At 36.0% G+C, this 20,259-nt stretch overlaps 1 protein-coding gene across 18 annotated transcripts in view; it reads right to left on the bottom strand.

Annotated features, from left to right (window-relative positions):
• Nucleotides 1-158: 158 nt before the first annotated feature.
• The window catches only part of LOC105213405 (uncharacterized), a 27,800-nt gene continuing 7,699 nt past the window's right edge, over nt 159-20,259 (bottom strand). The window contains exons 1-17 of one of the 18 annotated variants that reach the window (XR_008471753.1): nt 11,062-11,897; nt 10,248-10,591; nt 9,979-10,158; nt 9,794-9,916; nt 8,251-8,352; nt 8,006-8,185; nt 7,730-7,939; nt 6,785-6,984; nt 6,321-6,729; nt 5,942-5,968; nt 5,313-5,597; nt 4,642-5,011; nt 3,179-3,332; nt 2,991-3,098; nt 2,756-2,911; nt 1,645-2,528; nt 159-1,043 (exon numbers count right to left, since the gene is read on the bottom strand). Coding sequence is in view for 15 of the 18 variants with exons in the window: in XM_054233422.1 (XP_054089397.1) it covers nt 995-1,043; nt 2,756-2,911; nt 2,991-3,098; nt 3,179-3,332; nt 4,642-5,011; nt 5,313-5,597; nt 5,942-5,968; nt 6,321-6,729; nt 6,785-6,984; nt 7,730-7,939; nt 8,006-8,185; nt 8,251-8,352; nt 9,794-9,916; nt 9,979-10,158; nt 10,248-10,544 (2,850 nt within the window). In the remaining 3 variants the exon portion in view is untranslated. Of the gene's footprint in view, nt 1,044-1,644; nt 2,529-2,755; nt 2,912-2,990; nt 3,099-3,178; nt 3,333-4,641; nt 5,012-5,312; nt 5,598-5,941; nt 5,969-6,320; nt 6,730-6,784; nt 7,256-7,729; nt 7,940-8,005; nt 8,186-8,250; nt 8,353-9,793; nt 9,917-9,978; nt 10,159-10,247; nt 10,592-11,061; nt 11,899-20,259 lie in introns of those variants that run through there. The other 17 variants (XR_008471754.1, XM_054233422.1, XR_008471755.1 and 14 more) reach the window with 17 other exon arrangements.

Here is a 20,259-nt window from a genome sequence, read left to right as displayed (position 1 = left end):
AGAATATTAGAAAAACAACAGCAGCGACATCTGTTAGTCGAGTTTGGTAATTTAATTCGTTTTACAAGGTGTTCAGTAGTAAATAAAATTGGCAAATCTGAACGATTTGAAATTCTGGATCCCTGTACATTATTAAAGCGCGAAATAAGCAAAAGCCATTGTATTGTAGTATCGTTTAAAAATCCACCAGTTTTTATTTTTTTTCCTGTTTTTCGTTTTAAGAATTACGTTATTTGAACATTTATTTGTGTTTTCGTACTGTGATCGTTTAATTTGTAATGTGTACAGTTTTCGTGAGTTGAAGTTTTTAGTTACATAGTTTAAAACTTTAAAATTACAAAAGAAGTTCTTAAAAGAAATATATGCTTAAAACAAATAGAGAATATTGCACGTTTAAAACAAACAGAGATTAAAATATTTATAAGATTATAACATTCGAAAATCCTATTTTTATAGTATACAAAAATAAAAAATATAACTACATATACATATATACATAATATGCAGGGGAAATTTAATTGTATATAAAAACTGTAGCCTTTGATATAGACTTAGTTAAAATATTGCAACTGTATTTAATATAATGACTATAACTTAAAGAAACATCTTAACATGGAAAATATACAAATTAGTGAAAATTTCCTTGATCAACCACAATATAAGTGAGAGCAAATTCACAAAGAACTAAAAAATATAACAAAAAATAAATATTTTTCATTTTCAACCCAATTATGTTTTAAGCAATGATCGATTATGTAGTGTGCGAGTATTTGAAATATACTTAAAAACAAAAACAACTAGAAGCTCTACATAAAATAACAGCGAAATGAAGTATTCAACTTTTGTAAGCGCTGTTTTTGTCACTCGGAACCTTTTCGTCTAAGTTTGATTCTGAGTTATTCCTTCCTTTCTGCGCTGCTGTTGTGATGCGTTGCGCCGAGGCTGTTGTGACAGATCATGGATGATTGTGGATGTTTGTGCATTATCTGCGCTTTCATAATTTCCTTATACTCCGATCCGCAGCGGCAGAATTAAGTTTCGATCTGTTTTGATAGTCAGAAAATTTCAAATTAGTGTATTCTTTATGAAATGATGTATGTTTAAAGGACTTTTTTAACAAGAAATAGAACAGAATTAAACGCAGCAGAAGCTAAAAGCGATAACTCATAATTCAAAATTTTGCATATTCACATGAAAGTGTAAAATGGTTTAAGAATAAAAACAAAATGCATTAGAATCCGTTTCCGGTCCAATAAATAAAATAACACATGGACATGAACTCACAGAAAATGTATACAGTATTACAAATTTTTATTTTTTGAAATTTACATAACAATTTCGAACTGAATTTTGAGTTTTAGAAACTAATTTCGAATTCAGCAAGCGTATTAGCAGCAAGCGAAATGGGCTAGTGTGGTTAAAACACAAAAAATGCTTTGAATCTGGGCTATTAGTAGATTTCTGTTTGGTTGACACTTGGAAAACAACAAAAATATATTAACGCTTCGGCGAAAGATTAGTTTAAGGTCACACACATAAGTTTAAATTATACGCGTTTTCATATGTTAGCCTGTCAAACAACTCAGTTTTTTTTTAATACGAGCAGAATTTTTCAAAACCAGCGAACGCATGCAATTGGCTTACCATCAAACAAGTTGCCGAAATCTCTAGTACCTTATTCACTTCTGTGTATTGTCAGCATGATTTTTAAATATTGTGGCTTCGGAATACAATTTTCGAGTTCAAAAACTCACATCTATGCATTTATAGTATATTGCAAATTGATCTTGCACGAAAAGCTCGTGTTTAAAGCTTACAACAGTGAATTTATTGGTTACAAAATTGTTTTCAAACTTGTTTTGGTTTATATAATGGTTAGTGAAGCGTGGATTTGGCGGCGTTGTTAGATCTATTTCTTTAAAAGTCATCATCCTGTGTTCATAGAGAGCATGGTGGGAGTGCATTTTGTCATTAGTTTGGAATATATATACAGTTAAATGATAAGCGTATGATATACATATTAAAAGCATTTATTTGCAAATTTTTAAGCAACTTTTATAAAGAAATCCGTGTATATTGACTTTATATGAGTGATTCAGTCTATATTACAGAATCAGTATGACAATAAATAAAAAATGCATGAATTTAGTGACTTTAATATGTTTAATGTAGATAACGGGATTTAAAACGACGTTTGAAGCACAAATTTGCAAACAGTTATTTTTCAATGCGAAAGCAATGCGGGTTGAAAGTTTAGAAACAATTTCGCTCAAAATTTAAATTGCTAACTTTGATATTTGTTTTTTTTTTTTTGTTTATGTAAAAAATCATACAAATGTACGATATTTTTAAAATATATTGTAAAAAAAAATCCCGAGTATTTCGCATAAATTAAAAACATTTAATCGATATAGTATATTGAATGAAAAATTCAAAGTTTTTATGACAATAAAACTTATGAGTACTAGAAATTCAAATATAAAGTTGACTAAAGTATATCTTGTTCTGTGAGTACCGGAAATGAGGTCCTGTGTATGTATTTCGCGTATTTTATTTGGAAGTACAACAAAATTAAAGGGGTTTCCATATAGGGTGTGGAGAGAAGAGAGAAAATTAAGAAAAATAAAATTAGTAAAACTAGTATTCTCCCACACAATCACCACAATTTGGTTTTGAAGTGCAGAATTCACGGCCAACTCAGCTCTCACAAAATCAAATTATCAATGAAATCAAAAGTAATAATTCGGTTACTCACAATTCCATTGAAAGCACTGTAGGATTCGGACACGCCTGTGGTGCGCGTATGTGGCATTGTTTGTGGCAGATCAAATTACAGTCCCGACATTCGTATCCCTGTTTGCCCGGTCGCCGCGGGATGGACTTCATGCAGACTTGACATTGCAGGCCGCCACTGTGGGGGAAAAGAGCAAAATATTATAGGAAAACGTTTGGTAGTATAAAAAGTAGAATCCAGTTGAAGCGCCTCTTACCCGCTCAAATGTTTGGCGATAAAGGTGTGGTCATTATAGATGTGCAGTTTTGTGCCCTTGCGACGCCACCTGGGCCTTTGTGCAATTGCCAGCGGCACAATGAAATGCCTACAGGAAAATATACCCGTTAATTCGTACTCAAACATTAAAAAGAAGTGAACTCCACAGGCAATTGACAATTGACTCACCGCTTCACACCATTCTCGATCGTCTCCAGCACCAGTGTGGATGCTTCGTGTACGTACGTTTTGTTGCTGGCCGACGAGAAACCTGAGATTGCGGACGATTCTGAAATTGAAGATTGCCTTGAGTGATCAAGTCGTGATGAGCCAGCGCGTAAGCCTGCATATTTTCGTTGTTTTTGTTTTACAATTGTTGTGTTGTTTTAACAGTTTCGTTGTATTTAACGAAAAGGAAAATAAATAAAGCGTGCAGTTCCGTTGTACCAACACAAAAGTATGAGTTTAGTTTCAATTAATTATTTAATCATTTACGTTAAAACACATTTCACCAAAAATTGTTCAAAAAATTTGTTTTGAATTTAATTTTTTAGTTTGAGGTTTTTTCCATTTTTTTTTGTTTGCAGCAATAATATTGTAAGTAACACAAGTAGTGGTAGTATATGTATAGAGCGGTGGGTGAAGGAGGTCGATAATCCAAAAGTAAACAGTTTTTCCCATTTTGATTTTTTATTTTTGTACAAAATCAAAATCGCCCAAAATCATAAGATGGAAACATATGAAATTAAAAGAGAGTAAAATTAAATTAATAACATACAAATATGGATTGTTTATGCACAATTCAATGCAATAACAATATTTCAAAATCAATAAAAATCAAGCGATCAATTCAAATGTTACAAATTTCGCCGCGAACCCAATTTAAAGGAAGAAGGAGGTAATAATGAGCGTGATTCGAAAGTTAATGTGTTGTGTTAATATCAGAAATTGGGTTTAAGTGTGTATATGTTAGGGTTTGTATATCATATAAATATGTTTTTTTAGTATTATACATGTACATAGATATATAATTAATATATTAGAGATACATACAATTCACATTTTCGGCGTTGGAGTAGCATAGTTTTCATAGTAGATTAAGTTAGATAAGAGGGGTGTGTTTGGGAAAGAAAGACAAATACATATACAGTAGAAAGTGTACAGGAAGTAAAAAGACAGATATAGACAAAATAAAAAGGACTACTTAGTACAGTGGATATACATAAATACTCAAAGAAATATAAGAAATGGATCGAAAATATGTATACTAAAATAATATTTAATGACAAAAGTGCAGCTTTAATTTGAATACACACTTTCCATTTACGCATTTAAATTTCATTTCTTTTTACTAAAATTATTAAAAAAATATAAAAAACATTGAAAAAAAATAAATAAATAATATAAAACAGAATAACATTTCACCAATATAAACAAATAATTGCTTTATAAAAGAGCTAGCTTCGTCAAACACAAAGAAAGCTTTCGCAGTAAAATTTAATTCAAAAAATTGATTCAATAGACAAATTTGCTACACACACATAAACTGTTAAGAAGCATTATGAAAACAAAGAGCGTGAATGAAAATTACGTCCACACAAGTGTTAGATCAAGAACCAAGTGATAAGGAGAGGTGGGTGAATGGTAATTACCAAGTGAATTGCTTTTAGACAATACAGCACGATCGACAGATAATGAACGTGAATCACCGTTAAGTGTTCCTGTTGGGGTGGTACCGTTATTATTGTGGGACGGCGTCAAAGCGCCACGATCAGCCGAATGGGTGCGTGTTTTGGATCGACTTAAACGTTTTTTTAATGTTCCAAAGAAATTTCGTTTCTTACTCCGTCCTCTCTCGTCCAGATCAGCGGCGCTTAATGGTGTGCCAGTCGCACCACCATTGCGGGGCAGACTGTTACTTTGGTATCCATAAGTCTGTGAGCCGTTTGAAGTCGAGTTGCCATTGTATGGTGAGTAGCCATTGTGGCCCTGTGGTGAAGAGGCGGCATTCGGTTGGCCAAACTGTGCAATGAAATAAATACTTTGCGTTAATTTACAACGACAAAAGCAACATACAAAACATTGAGCTTTGTATATTTTTAAGTATGCCATAGACTAATTAACAATTCAGTCTTGAACGATTCTTGTTATTAGACACCGAATTTTAAACTGGCATATTTAAAATACACAAGGCTTTTAATTTTTAGTGCATTCAGTTTTAGTTGAAAATCATTCCAACAAATTATTGTTGTATGTATATTTAACAAAATTGCAAACATTCGCAGCGTGCTTTCGAATAACGGTATAGAATTTGCGTACTCACCTCGCTGCTGGATGCAACCAAAGCGCTGCTGTTACCTGATGCCACACCGGATTCATCTAGAGACACATCGTTTGGTGGACACGAGTCTGTGGGACTCGCGGTTATATCCGTCGCCACCGAAATCTCCTGTTGGATTTGCTCGATATCCGCTGTCGTATTCGCGGTGGGCAACGATTCGCTCGTATTATCGTTTAATGGAGATTCTAAAATTTGTGTCACAGCACCGTCAAGTTCTTCTTGTGGTGACTCTTTAACTTCGATTCTGCCCTCCTTGTTAATTTCAACCTATTTCCGTTACGCCAACGACATTTCGGTTGGAAGTGGTTTCGCAGGTTAATTTTAGTTAGAAAGCGCATTGAATCATTAGAGTTACAAGCAATTGAAGGAAGCGAGCCAAAACGAAGAAAATAATACGAAAATATAAGTTCCTTATCTACTCTTTTTAGGTTATGTACTCAACTATTTCAAAATTAATAAATATGTAACTGATGCACAATATGAGTGCAACTCAAAAATACAGTTTTTAGTTTTTATGTAAAAATTAAAGGTGTTAGAAATAAATGTAACGGTTTTAGTTAACAAAACATGAATCGGTATGCATATGCTGAGAAACTTAAATACAAATTTACCTTAAATGCATTTGAATTGTTTTGGTTCTATTTGTTTTGACGTGTGACGTTCGTGATGGTGCAACATGAACGAATCAGCAAATAATTTGATTTTTTCATAAGCGTTTCGTAATGTGACGGTGAGCGGACGGGAGTGAGCAACATGAAAAACAAAAAACAAAATTTAGCATATCGAAATCTATCGGAATTAAATAAAAAAAAACTTAAATAACTTTTCTAGGGTGTAGAGTGGAGAATTCGTTTTGATTCAAGATAAATATATAAGCACATAATACGATTTCTTTTGAATCGGAAATTCTAACTCAAATAAGAAATTTACACCATTTTAGCTAAAAGTTTACATGAGATTTCCAAATATCTCATAAGGTCCGGAACTCACCCTTTGGACGCTGTGTATAATGAGTGTACTCTTGCTGGGCTGTCCTGTTGTAGAGAGTGCGCCATCTTGCAAGGCGCGCACAGCCGCATCAGCCAAACCTGCGCCGTTCTTCATGTGCTCATTAATGATGGGCGTGCTGATCTTCAGCGCCTCTTTCAGTTTGTACGGCTTGGGTCCAGCGGGTATTTCTGCACCCTCAATGAACACAAAGTCCACAGTGATGGTGCCACTCACCGGGCTCGTCTCATACGGACGCGGCTGCAGTGTCAGCACTTGTGTGGACGCCGGCCCGACGGCCAACTCATCAATGCCCACCAAACCCAAACCGAGAAATCTGGGCGCTTCAACGCCTTTATCGGGCCGATCGTAAACTTCAAATAAAATCTCAGCTGACTGTGGAGACAATTCACTAAAGAACACAAAAGTTAATCAAAGAATTAAGAAATACAACGGTGGCCACTCACAATAGGAAATGTTCATCCCAATAGGGCGTGGCTCCTTGTCGAGCGCCAGTTTGATTCTTTTGTGCAGGTTCGTCCATCTCCACCACCACGAATGGGTCTTTGGCGTCGGCCAGTCCCTCACCTTTAACGATTTTTACAAGCAAACGACGGCCAGAGATCATCGGTTGCAGCGCTGAAAAATTGGAACCCTCCATGTTTTGCTAAAATGGGTGTTAAGTTTGGTTTTGGTGATGTATGAAAGAGAAATGAAACGAGAAAAATTGAATTGAGTAAACTGAAAGGGAAATTGTGGGCAATGTAAAGCATGTTTCCAGGATACAAAGTCAATGAAATTCGCCTTTTATTTGGAAACTAGTATTTCTACATAAATATGTGTATATCTTTATGTACAATATGCGACTTTCTTTACAAATTCTTGTTTTGTCTTTAAAATTTAAATCTTCAATAATTATAATAATATTGATAAACCCTCTGAAATGAGAGAGAAAGCAAAAACAAAAATGAACTTAGCTTTGGCAAATTAACTTCAAGAAGTGATTTTGACTTTCGTTTGTTAATTGTTATTTAATGCTTGTTACGTTTAAGAAAACAAAAGGCAAATTTCATTGGCAACAATGTTGAGACTAAAGTAATTTTCATATTTTCTACATGCAATGCTCGGTAGTGGGTAGAACAATGAGAAGAATAACAGTGTTTAACTTGTGACACAGCATTTTTACAAACTCCGGGGCGATCGAGTCGAATGTATTTGTACGAATGTAGAGTGATGTATACTTCTGTAATAATAGACTAGTCTGTACGAGTCGTCACAGCCAATTGTTTAATGATTCGGAAAGTGTCTTATAAAACAAACAATTAATCAATGCATTTAACGGAAAACAAGGAAATCCCGAATTGAGTTTTGATATTTATGAATAGTTTTCTTCTCAGTGTACTGACGCTCACCGCTAGCCCATCATAATTGACTGGATATATTACAGGCATGTCAAGCGGATCGACTTCGGCACGGGGACAGGTTGCATAGACCGAAAAGTCCACTGGATACACACTGTCTCGCAGAGTGGCGGTGATTATTTCACTAATGACTCCTTGCAGCTGCTGCTCGTCTTGATCCATTGGCTTGATGGCGCCCACACTATTCATAGCAACGCGGATCTACACATGCAAAAACAACATTAAAAGTTTGTATTTGAATGCGAAAATCAAAGCGTAAGCACTTACATCAGGATAGCCATCCACTTTCATCTCGCCCTTGAGTGTGTTGTAATTCATGGCGGTTGCCATACGTGCACGGAAGCGCGAGACGGTCACTTTGTAGTGTGAGGTGTCAACCTTGCCGGCCTTCTGGCGGAGCGTCTTCACCTGTAGCACAGGCTGTGCGTCACAATCAAAGGTGATCAGCTGTGGACAGTTGAAAGAAGTGTTAGTTGGATTTGTGGGGTGTTTAGTTGTGCAGTTGAACATACCATATTAGATGGATTCATTTCGTCACAGTTGCAAAATATATTGTTCAAACTGGGTGGTGGACTATCGGGCAGTACACGCACCACCTCCACTGCGACGCCATGCTGAAAGAAGTAAATTCACCATTACGTAAGGAAATCTTCTTTGATAACTTTATAAATATTATTTCTGGTTCTATTATTAATCTGATATTAGTAATAATAGTAATAAATATAATAAAGAATTATTATTGCCAAACATATACATATGTAATAACATAATTTAATATGTGGAGCCTGGTTATGGTTGTTACTTCGCTTGCTTTTTTTTTTTAATATTTGTGCATAAGTTAGTAGGCATGCTTGTACATATATATAAAACATTTCATGTCGTTCTGGTCTTTGCCTCTGTTTTTTATAGCTTTTATCGCTTGCCGTGCATATTCAATTTTATTGTTGTTGTTATTATTTTATTTCCTTTTTCTTTGTTATTATGCGCTGAAACCGGGGCCAAGGTTAACATTAAACTCATTTTGTGTTTTTACACATGTACATTTACATACATATTAACAATATATACTGTATGTTTGTAAATTGTCTACCGATTTTGTGGTGTTTCTGGTTTTTTACATTTATGTATGTTTATTTTAATTTTAGTTTCTTTTCGATTTTTGCTTTCGTCGAAACTGTCTTACAAGCCGGTCTTTATTTTAATTGTTTCTCTTCGTTCTAAATAAAACTCAACTGAGTCTAAATTTGGCGAGCGTGTTTATGAATGTAAATATCTTTGTTCACATACATACATATACTTCAGAGTATATATAATAAATTAAAATATATCTGACGTAATGCATGATTCAATTTGAGTTTCTTCTAAATGACGGCAGAATACTTTAAAGCGTACGAATACACAAATGAAACAAAACTAGTCAGCTAAATGATCTCATAGTTCGGCTGGAATACACTTTCGAAACTTAAAAACATTAGAAAAGCATTAATGAAATTTTCTTAACTTCTCTAAACACTTTTTTAACGATTAATCACGAATCTTTCAGTTTGACATACAAGGTCTGAGATCTTCGTAGTAGAGAGAATGTGGCACATGTTTTCTTTCCAGATACCAATCAAAACATTTTCGTCTAATTCGAAAAAAAGATGCACAATTATTCAAATAATAATGTTACAGGCCACAACAAAAACAACTACTACGAATATATAAGTCAAAAGTTCTCTCAGCTTATAGGTAAAGAGTGTCGCGTATCATAGTGTCGATAGCCCCAACTAACTTTCTACACGTCATTTTATTGCGAAATATATTCAGCGCCGCATTTGGCACGTTCTTAAACATATCATCGATAAGCTGGGCGTTGATGAGATCATACAGAATTCCTTACGCTCATACGAGATATTTGCACAGAATTAGCATTAAGTTATGTGAAAATTTACATCGAATTTACTTAACAATGTAGACAATGTGTTGCTGTTTATTGATAATTAGTTGGAAATGTAAACTATCCGGTTTCTTTGAAAACTAATGTTTTTTTAATAAAAAGGTTTGGCAACTCACCTCTTCCATCGATTTCTTCAGAGTCTCATTTAAGGCTATAACCCAAGAGGTTAACAATTCGTTGACAATCACAAGATCGCTGTAAAGCCAACGGAACACTTGACTGGTCCAAGTAACGGAAGTCTATAGAGGAAAGCATGTACAGTTTTAATAATTGCCAAACCATTTTCTGCTGCACAACTCACTGTTTCGGGTCCAACAACATTGGACGGTGGCGGCACGTAGCGTTTCTTGCGGCTTTCTGGTCCAGTTGACCCCTGTCGCACCATGCGGCGTCGTGCGCCAGCACCACCAGCGGCACCTCCAGCACCGCCACTTGGAGCGCGACCGCGTGCACCACCGCCACCGGGTTTGGCAGCTAAGTCCTAATTGCAATAAAAACATACATACATATTGTTAACAGTTTTATGTTGGTCTTCGAAGTTCTTCTGTTATAAGATTTCCTCTTGCCCACCTTGAAATCTGCTTTGCTCGCCATCACTTCTCTCGGCTCGGATAGTCGTTTGCTGGCTTCATTTTTCGCTGTAGCGGCGGCGCCGGGCGCTACACTGCTCTGCCGACTGTTGGTCTGACTTGTCGGCGTTTTGTTGTTGTTTACCACATATTTATTATATAAAAATTTACACAGCCATACTAAGAAGAGGGCCAATACAGCCCAGATAAATATGAACATTGCTAGTGAGTCCATTGTTAAATCACCAATTCCTTCAAATGAACAAATATAATCATCGATTTGATCTGCTAAATCCATAATTCAAAGCGATGGCAGATGCATAAATCAATTTTTACGCATCATATCTGTAATTAGATATAAAATAAGGGGTTTACATATGTCAATAAAGTTTAGACCTGATGAAGTCTTAATGAAGTCAAAATTAAGTACTTAATGTCTTGATTAATTTAAATCGATATAAAAGAGAATAAAGTGATAAATGTAAAGTAAGAAGTTAAGAATAGCTTAAGCATTTAATGAACTCTGTAACTAAAATTCAGAACTTTTCTTCCAAAACGTATCATAGGGTTTTATAAGAAACGTTTTGAAGGCAGTAATACTTTCTGAAAGTTGTTATTCCCTGCCGAGGAACTTGGATAGAACCGAAGTAATGTGTAGTAACAATTTTCTATTCTCAGTCCTCCATTGCGATTCTCAAAAGATTTATGTCTCCAAACCATCAATGAATTTTGTTTAACTGTTTCCTATAATAAATTGGTCTTAATGTGGTCATGCGGGCAAATGTAAAGATAATTTAACAAAGAAAAAAGTTTACCGTCTCAAATTCGGCGTACTCTTTAGCTCCACTCAAAGAAGATTAAATAAATTCAATAAAAAAAAAATGAAAATCACAGCGAACAAACAAAATCACACCTAAACGAATTTTTCAAAATGTTTGCGCTTCATAAATTATTTTTCCAATTGTTCTTTCGTTTTTGTTGCTTGTTTATTAGTACATTTGCGTAGAGTCTTTACTTTCGTTTCAGAAACTGTTTATCATTTTCACTTGTAGCTTTTGAGATTTTCATTTGTGTGTCAAAACACATTTGGGGATCCTCCAACTGCTCACACACACACACGTTCACTTGCGAAAATAGCCAAACTCTCGTTGACCGAATGCCGAATGCTATGGACGAAAAGTGGTCGGACGAATGGCCGAAGTGTATGTGATTCGCGGCGAGTGAAGTTATTCTGAAAATTAATATGGAAGCCAAAAAGATTTCAACAGGCTATTTTTAGCACACTAGCTGATGAATTTTTCACAATTGAAATATGTTATGAATCTGTGTTGTTTTGCTATTTTGGAATTCAGAAAAACTGGAGCACACACTTTGAGCACATACAAATGGACATACGTATGTATTTAGAAACATATTATACACAAGTGATTATTGCACAAATGCTTCGTGGGAAAATCGCTTTTCGCTGGGTTAAAGAGATTGCGTATTTAGCCATCGCCTTTCCGATTTCACTTAGCTTATTTATGAAATTTTCATTAGATCAAATCAAACTGAAATTCACAAAACGAAACCAAACCGAACCGACTGAGGAGTGTTAAACGAAACCAAATTGAAAACCTTTCGAAAGCAAAGCGAAACCAAACTGAATGGTACATTAGAAGAAGATCGGCAGCAATCCGCCATAGTCGGTGGCAGTGCCAAGAGAGTTGGTGAGCGCCGAGCAGCAGGAGAACAGCCGGCAGAGATTGCGCATGGAGCTTAGAAGACGCCACCCAACCGCCTAGCATTTCTCGCAGCTCGCGATTGCTTGGCGAACCGAAGCGCAGCAGTGCGTCGTCGCAAAGAGATAAATACTCTGGCGGTGGCCTTTCGTGTTCGGAAAATAGGAAAAGCTTTCTGAATTCGTTTGTGTTTTGATTTGTAAAACTCTCCCTAGCAAGCAATGACCAATAAACAATAAGGAAGCGAAGGTGTCGCTGCGTCGCACGAAACGCAAACTTAAGTGCTTCCCATCTGTTCGAACAGCACCGAACTTGCATTCGTCAGCCTGTGTGTGTGTTGGCAGATCATGTTGTTCAACAGGATGTTTGTTAGTTTACATCTGTCGGAAGCGGGCGGCCCACTATTGCCACTTTTACACCTTCTTAGTTTTGACGTCATTCTTTTTAAAATCGAAAATAAATTCTACACGGCGGATGAGTGTGTGTGTGTGAGTTAAGCGATTGCCGCATCGTTGCCTACATCATCGTTGGCTGCTCACTATTTTCGAAATGACGTAATTCATGTGCACAACGACACACTTTGGACACACGCCACGGGCAAATAGTCTATTCTCGCTGCTATATACATATGTGCTTTCGCGGCAGCTGTAGAGTTTTTAATTGATTCTAAATATATTTTTAACCAAATAATACATTTAGTAGAGATTTTATATACAAATAAGTAAACATTTTCATCTCGAATATTTCAACTATTTGATTCCAACACATCGTCTTGGCTCCGGTGGAGTTGGCGACATTTCGTGTGCCGATACAACAACAACGGCAACTATAATGAAACTAATTTTGTTTTTCCCACAGAGTCATTAATTTCAAGAGCATTAAAATAGCTGACGCAGCGTTAATGACAAAGACAAAACTATTTTAAGAATTTGGAATCTCTGGATGCAGTTGAATAGCCCATTGTTTGGTGCAAAATCAAGCAGCTAAAGAATGTTAAGTCAATGAAATGATTATTTTTAGCTTCGGCGGACGAAGCACGAAACTATTTTGATTCGAAATTCCAAATGAATAGAACTGACATTTGTAAATACGAGGTGTGTTTAAAAACTGACGGGAATTTTCGTTTTTGAAAAAAAAAACATCAAACCAATTTCGCGAATGTTAAAATTTTAATTTTAATTGTAGTATACCTTGATATGGTATTGAAATGCGTTTTCGAATTCAAAATTGAAACCGCAGTTCGACGTATTGATAAACATATATATGTATATCTTTTCTACAATCTGCGGTTTTCCTCAAAACTATTTAGATACATTTGAAATATATAAGGCATGTTCTTCGTCAATCAGTTGTTGCCTTGATATTTAAATAGGCGAAATTCTTTTTTTTTACAGGAATTGATTTGCTGTATAAATTTGCGTATAATGGTCAATTCACTGGATTTCAAATATTTAATATGAAAAGCAGACGATTTGAACGCTGTCAGCAGCATGTTGCACAGTTCTTATTGCAACTGGCACAAATACACAAACACATACATATGTACATATTCTTTTCTATTCACATAATAACGAAGTGCAAGCACCAAAGCAACGCGCTGCCAAAACGGTATCTGCGAAATCTCTTTCAGCCAAATGTCTATTCTTGTGAGTGAATTATTTCTTTTTTTCTAAACACAAGATGCTTGGCTGATGTAAAACAAACAATTTACATGATATATTGAATGAATGAACAATGGGCGCAATGAATTTGGCACTTGTTGCAGACAGCATGCAACAACAACAACAACACTGGCAACAAACAACAAATAAATAAATTGTTAAACACAAAATCAAGCAATTCTATGTAAATTATTCAATATAATGCAAACACATATATATATGCAATCGTATATATATATATATATATGTATTCATGGTGAATTATAAATCGAAACTGAGTTTCCTTTTCAAGACTTCTGCCACTTTCACACATTTGATTTCTATTTGGCCCTCATGCTTCTCATCTGCTCCAAAGTGCTGATGCCAGTATTGTCTTTTTCAGAAATACTCCAGCAAAGTACATATCTATAGATGCGCATTTATTTGTTGACAATATTCACCTCACAGATTTAACGCTACATTCCAGCACAATGGGTGTTAGCGTTGCTGACTGATGTCATCACGATGACGTTTGCCACTTTATTTACACGAATTCTAATTTAAAGCCACCCACGAATATCCGACGCACAGCAGGAAACTCATTTCGAAAGCCAAATATTTTGTATTACTTATACTGCTATGGTGGGTTAGAACAGCTGAGATATAAAATTAACTTTAAAAGAAAATAGTAACTTTTTTCACTTCAACATTTTCGATTTTAATGTAAATAATGATCTCCTCTCTCATTTTTTCTGGCAGTGTACTGTGTATTGTTGCTATTAGCACTTCCATTGTTCCATTCAAAGTCCAAAGGTTTGCTTGTTTCGCTGAGATCGAGGCAATTTCACACTGTTAGAAGACTAATGACCTTTGGTACGCGGCGCAAGCGTTTAAAATCGAGTTATGCTGACGCAGAGAGAGAATGGGAACAACACAATCACGGCACTATTTAAGCATGGAAAATCCATTTTATAAAAAAATACGAAATAATGGCGAATATGAAGTAAAGAGAGAGAAGATTTGAATAAAATAATGGCCAACATTTTGTTTGGCTTAAGTCCCGCCGCGCGTACCCCTCTACTGCAGCTGTTCCAGTTATTGTTATAAAATTAAAATTATTGGCATTGTTAATACTCGAGCATACATATACACACACACACACACACGTATGTAGCTGCGCGAGTAAACTAAGAATGTATGTACCAGTGGCTCAGTAAATGTGACTTTGTGTGTTTGGGACACCGCTAATAAAGTCAATAGGCCAATATGATTCTGAAAAAAATGGTAGCAACAACAACTTGTGGAAACTAATTTAGTAATAAAAATAAAAGAGACTGTGGAAGACAACCTAATTGCAACTGACAAAATTTTAATAATAATTTAAATACAAAAGTTTGTTCTATAAGAAACATCAAAATAAATAAGATTCTTTTAGTCCAAAAATGTGCATAACTCCCTTCTCGTACTCATAATATACACACGCATATTAATTAATTTAAAGGTACTGGCCATTATAACCCAGTGATGGGTCGGTGATTCGTGGATCCGAAGTGCTCTCGAACTAAACCATTTATCATTGCAGATGTGTGCAAATATTTTTTCTAATTTCTCATTTCTCCTTTGTCAATTACTTTATGCTTAATTATTAAAGTGCTGACATAATAGGGTACATAGTATTTATCGGGTTGACCTTTCGAGCATACTGAGGAGTGGCGCTGCGAAACGACGCAAAATGTGAGTCAATAGTACAAAAGAAAAAAAAACCAAAAACCATCACAAATTTTGCATTTTTTATGACACTCTCGCAGTTAACTTGATTGGTGTGTGAGTTCTATTTTTGGGACACACCCAGAAGCTTAAGCGCAAAATTAAATTAACAACAATGTTATGTATTTGTTGTATGTGTTCATATGGCATTTCTAGAGTAAGGCATTAAAAAGTAATTTTTATACAAAATCCAGTGCACTTGGGGACAACGGGAAGGAGGCTTTAATTGCTTTCAGTCGCCTTTGCGATTGCGAAGTTAACCCGAATGGGACCAACGCAAAATTTTTTTTTTTTGGACAAACACACCTATAATCACGTCATCGCCACCAAAAAACCTGCCACTGTTTATACATATATAACTACATACATACATACATAAATACATATGTACTTGTAAATATGTACATATATGTATAGGTATGGATTAGAATACGAGAACGTACAAAATAGCAAGCGAAGATTTAGATTGTTTTGATGGAGTGTCTTTATTTAATATTCTGACTCTTTAATTCCAGTTGTTGTTGGCATTGTTGTGGAACTGCACTGTGAAATTTCGATTTTCTTTGCTTCTTCGCCACAAACTCTTCACAACGAAATAAATCGCAAAAGTCATTCATCACTCATTCGGCTCAAACAATTGTTGTGCCAACAAAAGCATATTTGTGAGTGTGTGTTTACGAAGCAACAAAACGACAGCAACAAGAACATCGCTGCGAAGAGTCAGCGATGGCAGCTGAAAGTTCACTTTAATGTTAGGCGTGCTACTTGTTGCGTCATTCAAGAAAACCGCAGAAGAAAGCAAATCCATTCAAGCCAAAACCAAACACACATAAACACAAACACGTTCATATGTTCCAACATACATACATACATACATATATACGAATATATACACATCACAAACGAGCGTTATTTAAGCCAAGCTAAGCCAACAAACTCTGTGTGCCAACTCAAATTACATTTCTTTTCGAAATTGTGCCACAACAATGAAAGGAAAAAAGAAAAGCAACAACAATAATAAAAAACATAATTGCTATATAAAAGTGTGTTTATTATGAGCAGTTGTAAAGCGCCGATCTAATAGCAGCTGCTTGCAATCGTAGTGAAATTATGATTACGGTAAAAGTTAGTGTATTCTTAATTTGAATAATAAAATTGTAGTTCCAGCCCTTATTAGGCTTAGTGGCAGTGCAGCTTAGTGTGGCGGTCAGGGCAAAGTTTCACTTTAGAAAGCAACTTCATTTATTTTTTAAAAATGCGCACATACAAACATACATACTTAGAAACATGCATATGTATATTTGTATAGCTGAGCTAAATTGCGAGCACGGTCATGAGCTCTGTGGTCATGAGTATACACACACACACACACATACTTACTTCACAACCAGAGTTAAAGTATTTGGGGGTAATACTAGACTCTAGACTTAAATTAAAGGAGCACTTGGCGCACACGTCAAACAAAGCAAATAAAATATATAACGCTCTATCTAGAATGATGGCGAATAGAGCATGCATCCGCTCCAGTCGACGACTGTTAATTGCAAAGGCGATGATTTCCGTAATTTTGTATGCGGCTCCGATATGGATCCAGGCATTAGACATTAAAGCGTATGCTAGACCAATTAACGCAGTACATAGGCTGTCGGCAATCCGAGTAATTAGTGCTTTCCGAACCATATCCAGTGATGCTGCTGAAGTTTTAGCCAGCATGCCGCCTATTGATATCCAGGGTGATGAACTAGCTCGACTGTATAAACTATCAGCTCCCCCCTCTGAGACTAAAAAACTAGAAGAGAGAAAAATGAGCATTACAAAGTGGCAGCAACGGTGGGAAACCTCAACCAAGGACGGTGGACCCATAGACTAATACCGGACATCCATTCGTGGACACATAGGGAACATGGGGACCTGGATTTCCACCTGACCCAAATATTAAGTGGTCACGGGTGCTTCAGAAGCTACCTGTACAAATTCCGTTATGATGTTAGTCCGTATTGTCCAATATGTGTAGAATCTGTAGAAGACTCGGAACACGTATTTTTTCATTGTCCACGCTTTTCAAATATAAGGGAAAAGATGAAAACAAACTTAGGTGGTAGCTTAATGGTGGAAAATTTGACTGCACTTATGTGTCAGTCCTCTAAAAAATGGAAAGCTGTTAGCGAAGCGGCAGCATTAATCATGACAGAACTGAGACATCTCCAACAGATTAGGCGTCAGTCAGTCCGCGCTATAGAGGAGACTTAAAATGTCTTGTCACTCCCACGAAGTAATACCTTATCCGGTAGTCCCGTGGGAGAGTCTTGTGTTGGGAGTAGGTTAGGTTTAGCGGATTAAAGTTCCGCACTCCGGCTTTCGATGCTTCCCCCTACTATAAAAAAAAAAAAATACTAATGAACCTATGCATTTGAGTATGTAAAATAAAATTTCATCAATAAAAGTTGCAAATTTGAATACTGGAGCTCATTCATCATGGCGAATCATTCAACACTTATCAATCAAAACAACAACAACAATAGACTGCACGAAAAAGTCCATCAAAATGGTAAGCGACTGCCAGAAATTCCAAACATTTGTCAATGTGACAAAGAGACAAAAACGAGGGGGCTCAGTTCTTCATAGAGGCTTAGGCTCTGAACGCCTCGACTAAGTGAAAAGTTGGCAAAGAAAAGCGTACGAAACGTGTAGCACATATTTTCCATTTGCTCTATGTAAATGTATATGATGTATACAACAATATGTATGAATGTGCGTTTGCATAAATTGCAACCACAAAGTATATCAAAATAATTGCGCGAAACTAGCACAGCATAACGGCACACGGGTATAAGCGCTAACGATAAAATCAATTTAACAACAGCTAAAAGTGACAACACGCCGGCCAAGTAAATATAAACGCTTCGTTTACATGCTGAAGAACTCTCCAAGACACAGGCGCAGACAAGAGTTATCGCAAAAGGGATGTTTGCATGAGGTTCAGTACGTTTACTGAATGAAATGAGCACAAGCAGAAGGATAAGATACCGCAGCTATTGGTTCGCTGGCAAACATAAAAGGAATGAGGTCATGGAGGTGACAAAACTGGCAAAACATCCAAGCTTTGTTACCCGTAGAAAGGACTTTGTTAGATCACGAATGGAGCAAATGGCGTAAGACACGTTCTCAAAGCTACATAAAACCTTTTCATTTGTATTTCACCGAGTACTACATATAGAACACATTCGGGCATTTGTTGCATTCAAACACAATTTTCAACAAATTTAAATACCAACAACAACCATATTAATGGTTTAATACAATAATAACAGCTTAGCTAAATGTGAAAACAAAAACACAATAATCTAAATCCCTTGACAACAACAACTGTCCATGAAAATATAAGTAAGTACATACAGAATATGTGTAAACAAAAACAAAATCTCAGACACAGCTTCAACAATGTTATCTGCGCCCAAGATCAGCCCTCGGAACGCTGTGTTTAATCATGCGACAAGGCCATCACATCGTTGACTTATGAAACTCTCAAAAATTATTAATTTAACCCATAACACACACATAACCACCTTCCCTTGCCGTAGCTCTATCGTGTCCAGTTGTTTGCCACGACGCGCATCAATGATTTCAGCGCTGACTTTTGATCGAACACACACAAGTGTGTGTAGTGTTTTCATTTAAAATAATAATTAAATCATCCACTGAATCGGACACTGAGTCATCTTTTGAGATAATATTCTAAATCCACTTAGCATCATTGTATCACGAGAATCAGTCAGCTAGACTAGGTCTTCATTTGATCAGAAAGTTATCAGTTTGTATCGTATCAAGTAAAGGCATTGCGCACACGTGTGTACTTTAATAGTTTATTTGTGCATTTATTAGGAAGTTAATTAATATTATTAATATTTATATAGATGAAGCCAGCGTTCACGGGGCGTATGAGTAACCAACATTATTCGATACAATTTAGGGTGCTAACACTCACTTGACTTCAAACACAAACTGCGTACGAGTATAATTTGCAAACATTAGGCAGACTGCGGCGAACAAAAGCAACAAATTAACGGGTGAAAAAATTACCCGTAGAACATTAACTAGCGCACAAGAGGTGTAGGAAAAATGGAAGCTTATAAAAAGACTAAATGAGGTCTGTTAAACCTAACGGGGTTTTCATTTACTCTTTAAGGTTGTGTGCACATTACTTATGAATTTTATGGATTTTGAATTGGATATTTTTACTAAAAACCTATCTAAGAATCAATTCGAGCCTGCTAAAACGTTTGTCAATACAAAACGCTTCTCATTTGGCTGTTAGTATTCGCTTGTCTACAAGGAATGATAAAAATCGATATCAACTCACCCAATTTGCCTAAACGCTTAGTTGAATGATATACATAAGAATTTATGACATATCTGTGCCTACATGGAAAAACGGCAAAACTTGATTTTATCGAATTTCGAAGAACTCAGTAAATATTTTCATTTTGATGCTTTAAGATGGTATTTGTAGGCAATGCAATATAGCGTATATAGGTTGAAATGGGTTTTAAGTTAGCCCCTTTCTTGTATTATTCAAACAGCTACGCCCTTCTACGCTGTGGTCTGGTCTATCGAATGTTATTATTGCCTGGCAAAGTTTTCGATAAACTCGAGCCCACGCAGTACTCGCAATGTCGCGAAGTATATTGAACCCCTGTGTAATTATTCAGCACTTTATGCCGCCGTCTGTGCAATCATTAATAATTCCATTGGAAATTTACATTGCAGCATTTTGTGAGCGCTCAAGTCGGTTACAGGTGTAAAGTTTAAAGTACACAACAAAAAACAAGTAATTCAGTATGCGAGTACAGTTTCACGGCGTATATGTATGTACATATGTCTGTAC

The sequence above is a fragment of the Zeugodacus cucurbitae genome, chromosome 6, assembly GCF_028554725.1.
Source record: "Zeugodacus cucurbitae isolate PBARC_wt_2022May chromosome 6, idZeuCucr1.2, whole genome shotgun sequence".
Taxonomy (NCBI): Eukaryota; Metazoa; Arthropoda; class Insecta; order Diptera; family Tephritidae; genus Zeugodacus; species Zeugodacus cucurbitae.
This window is presented reverse-complemented; position numbering and strand designations above follow the sequence as displayed.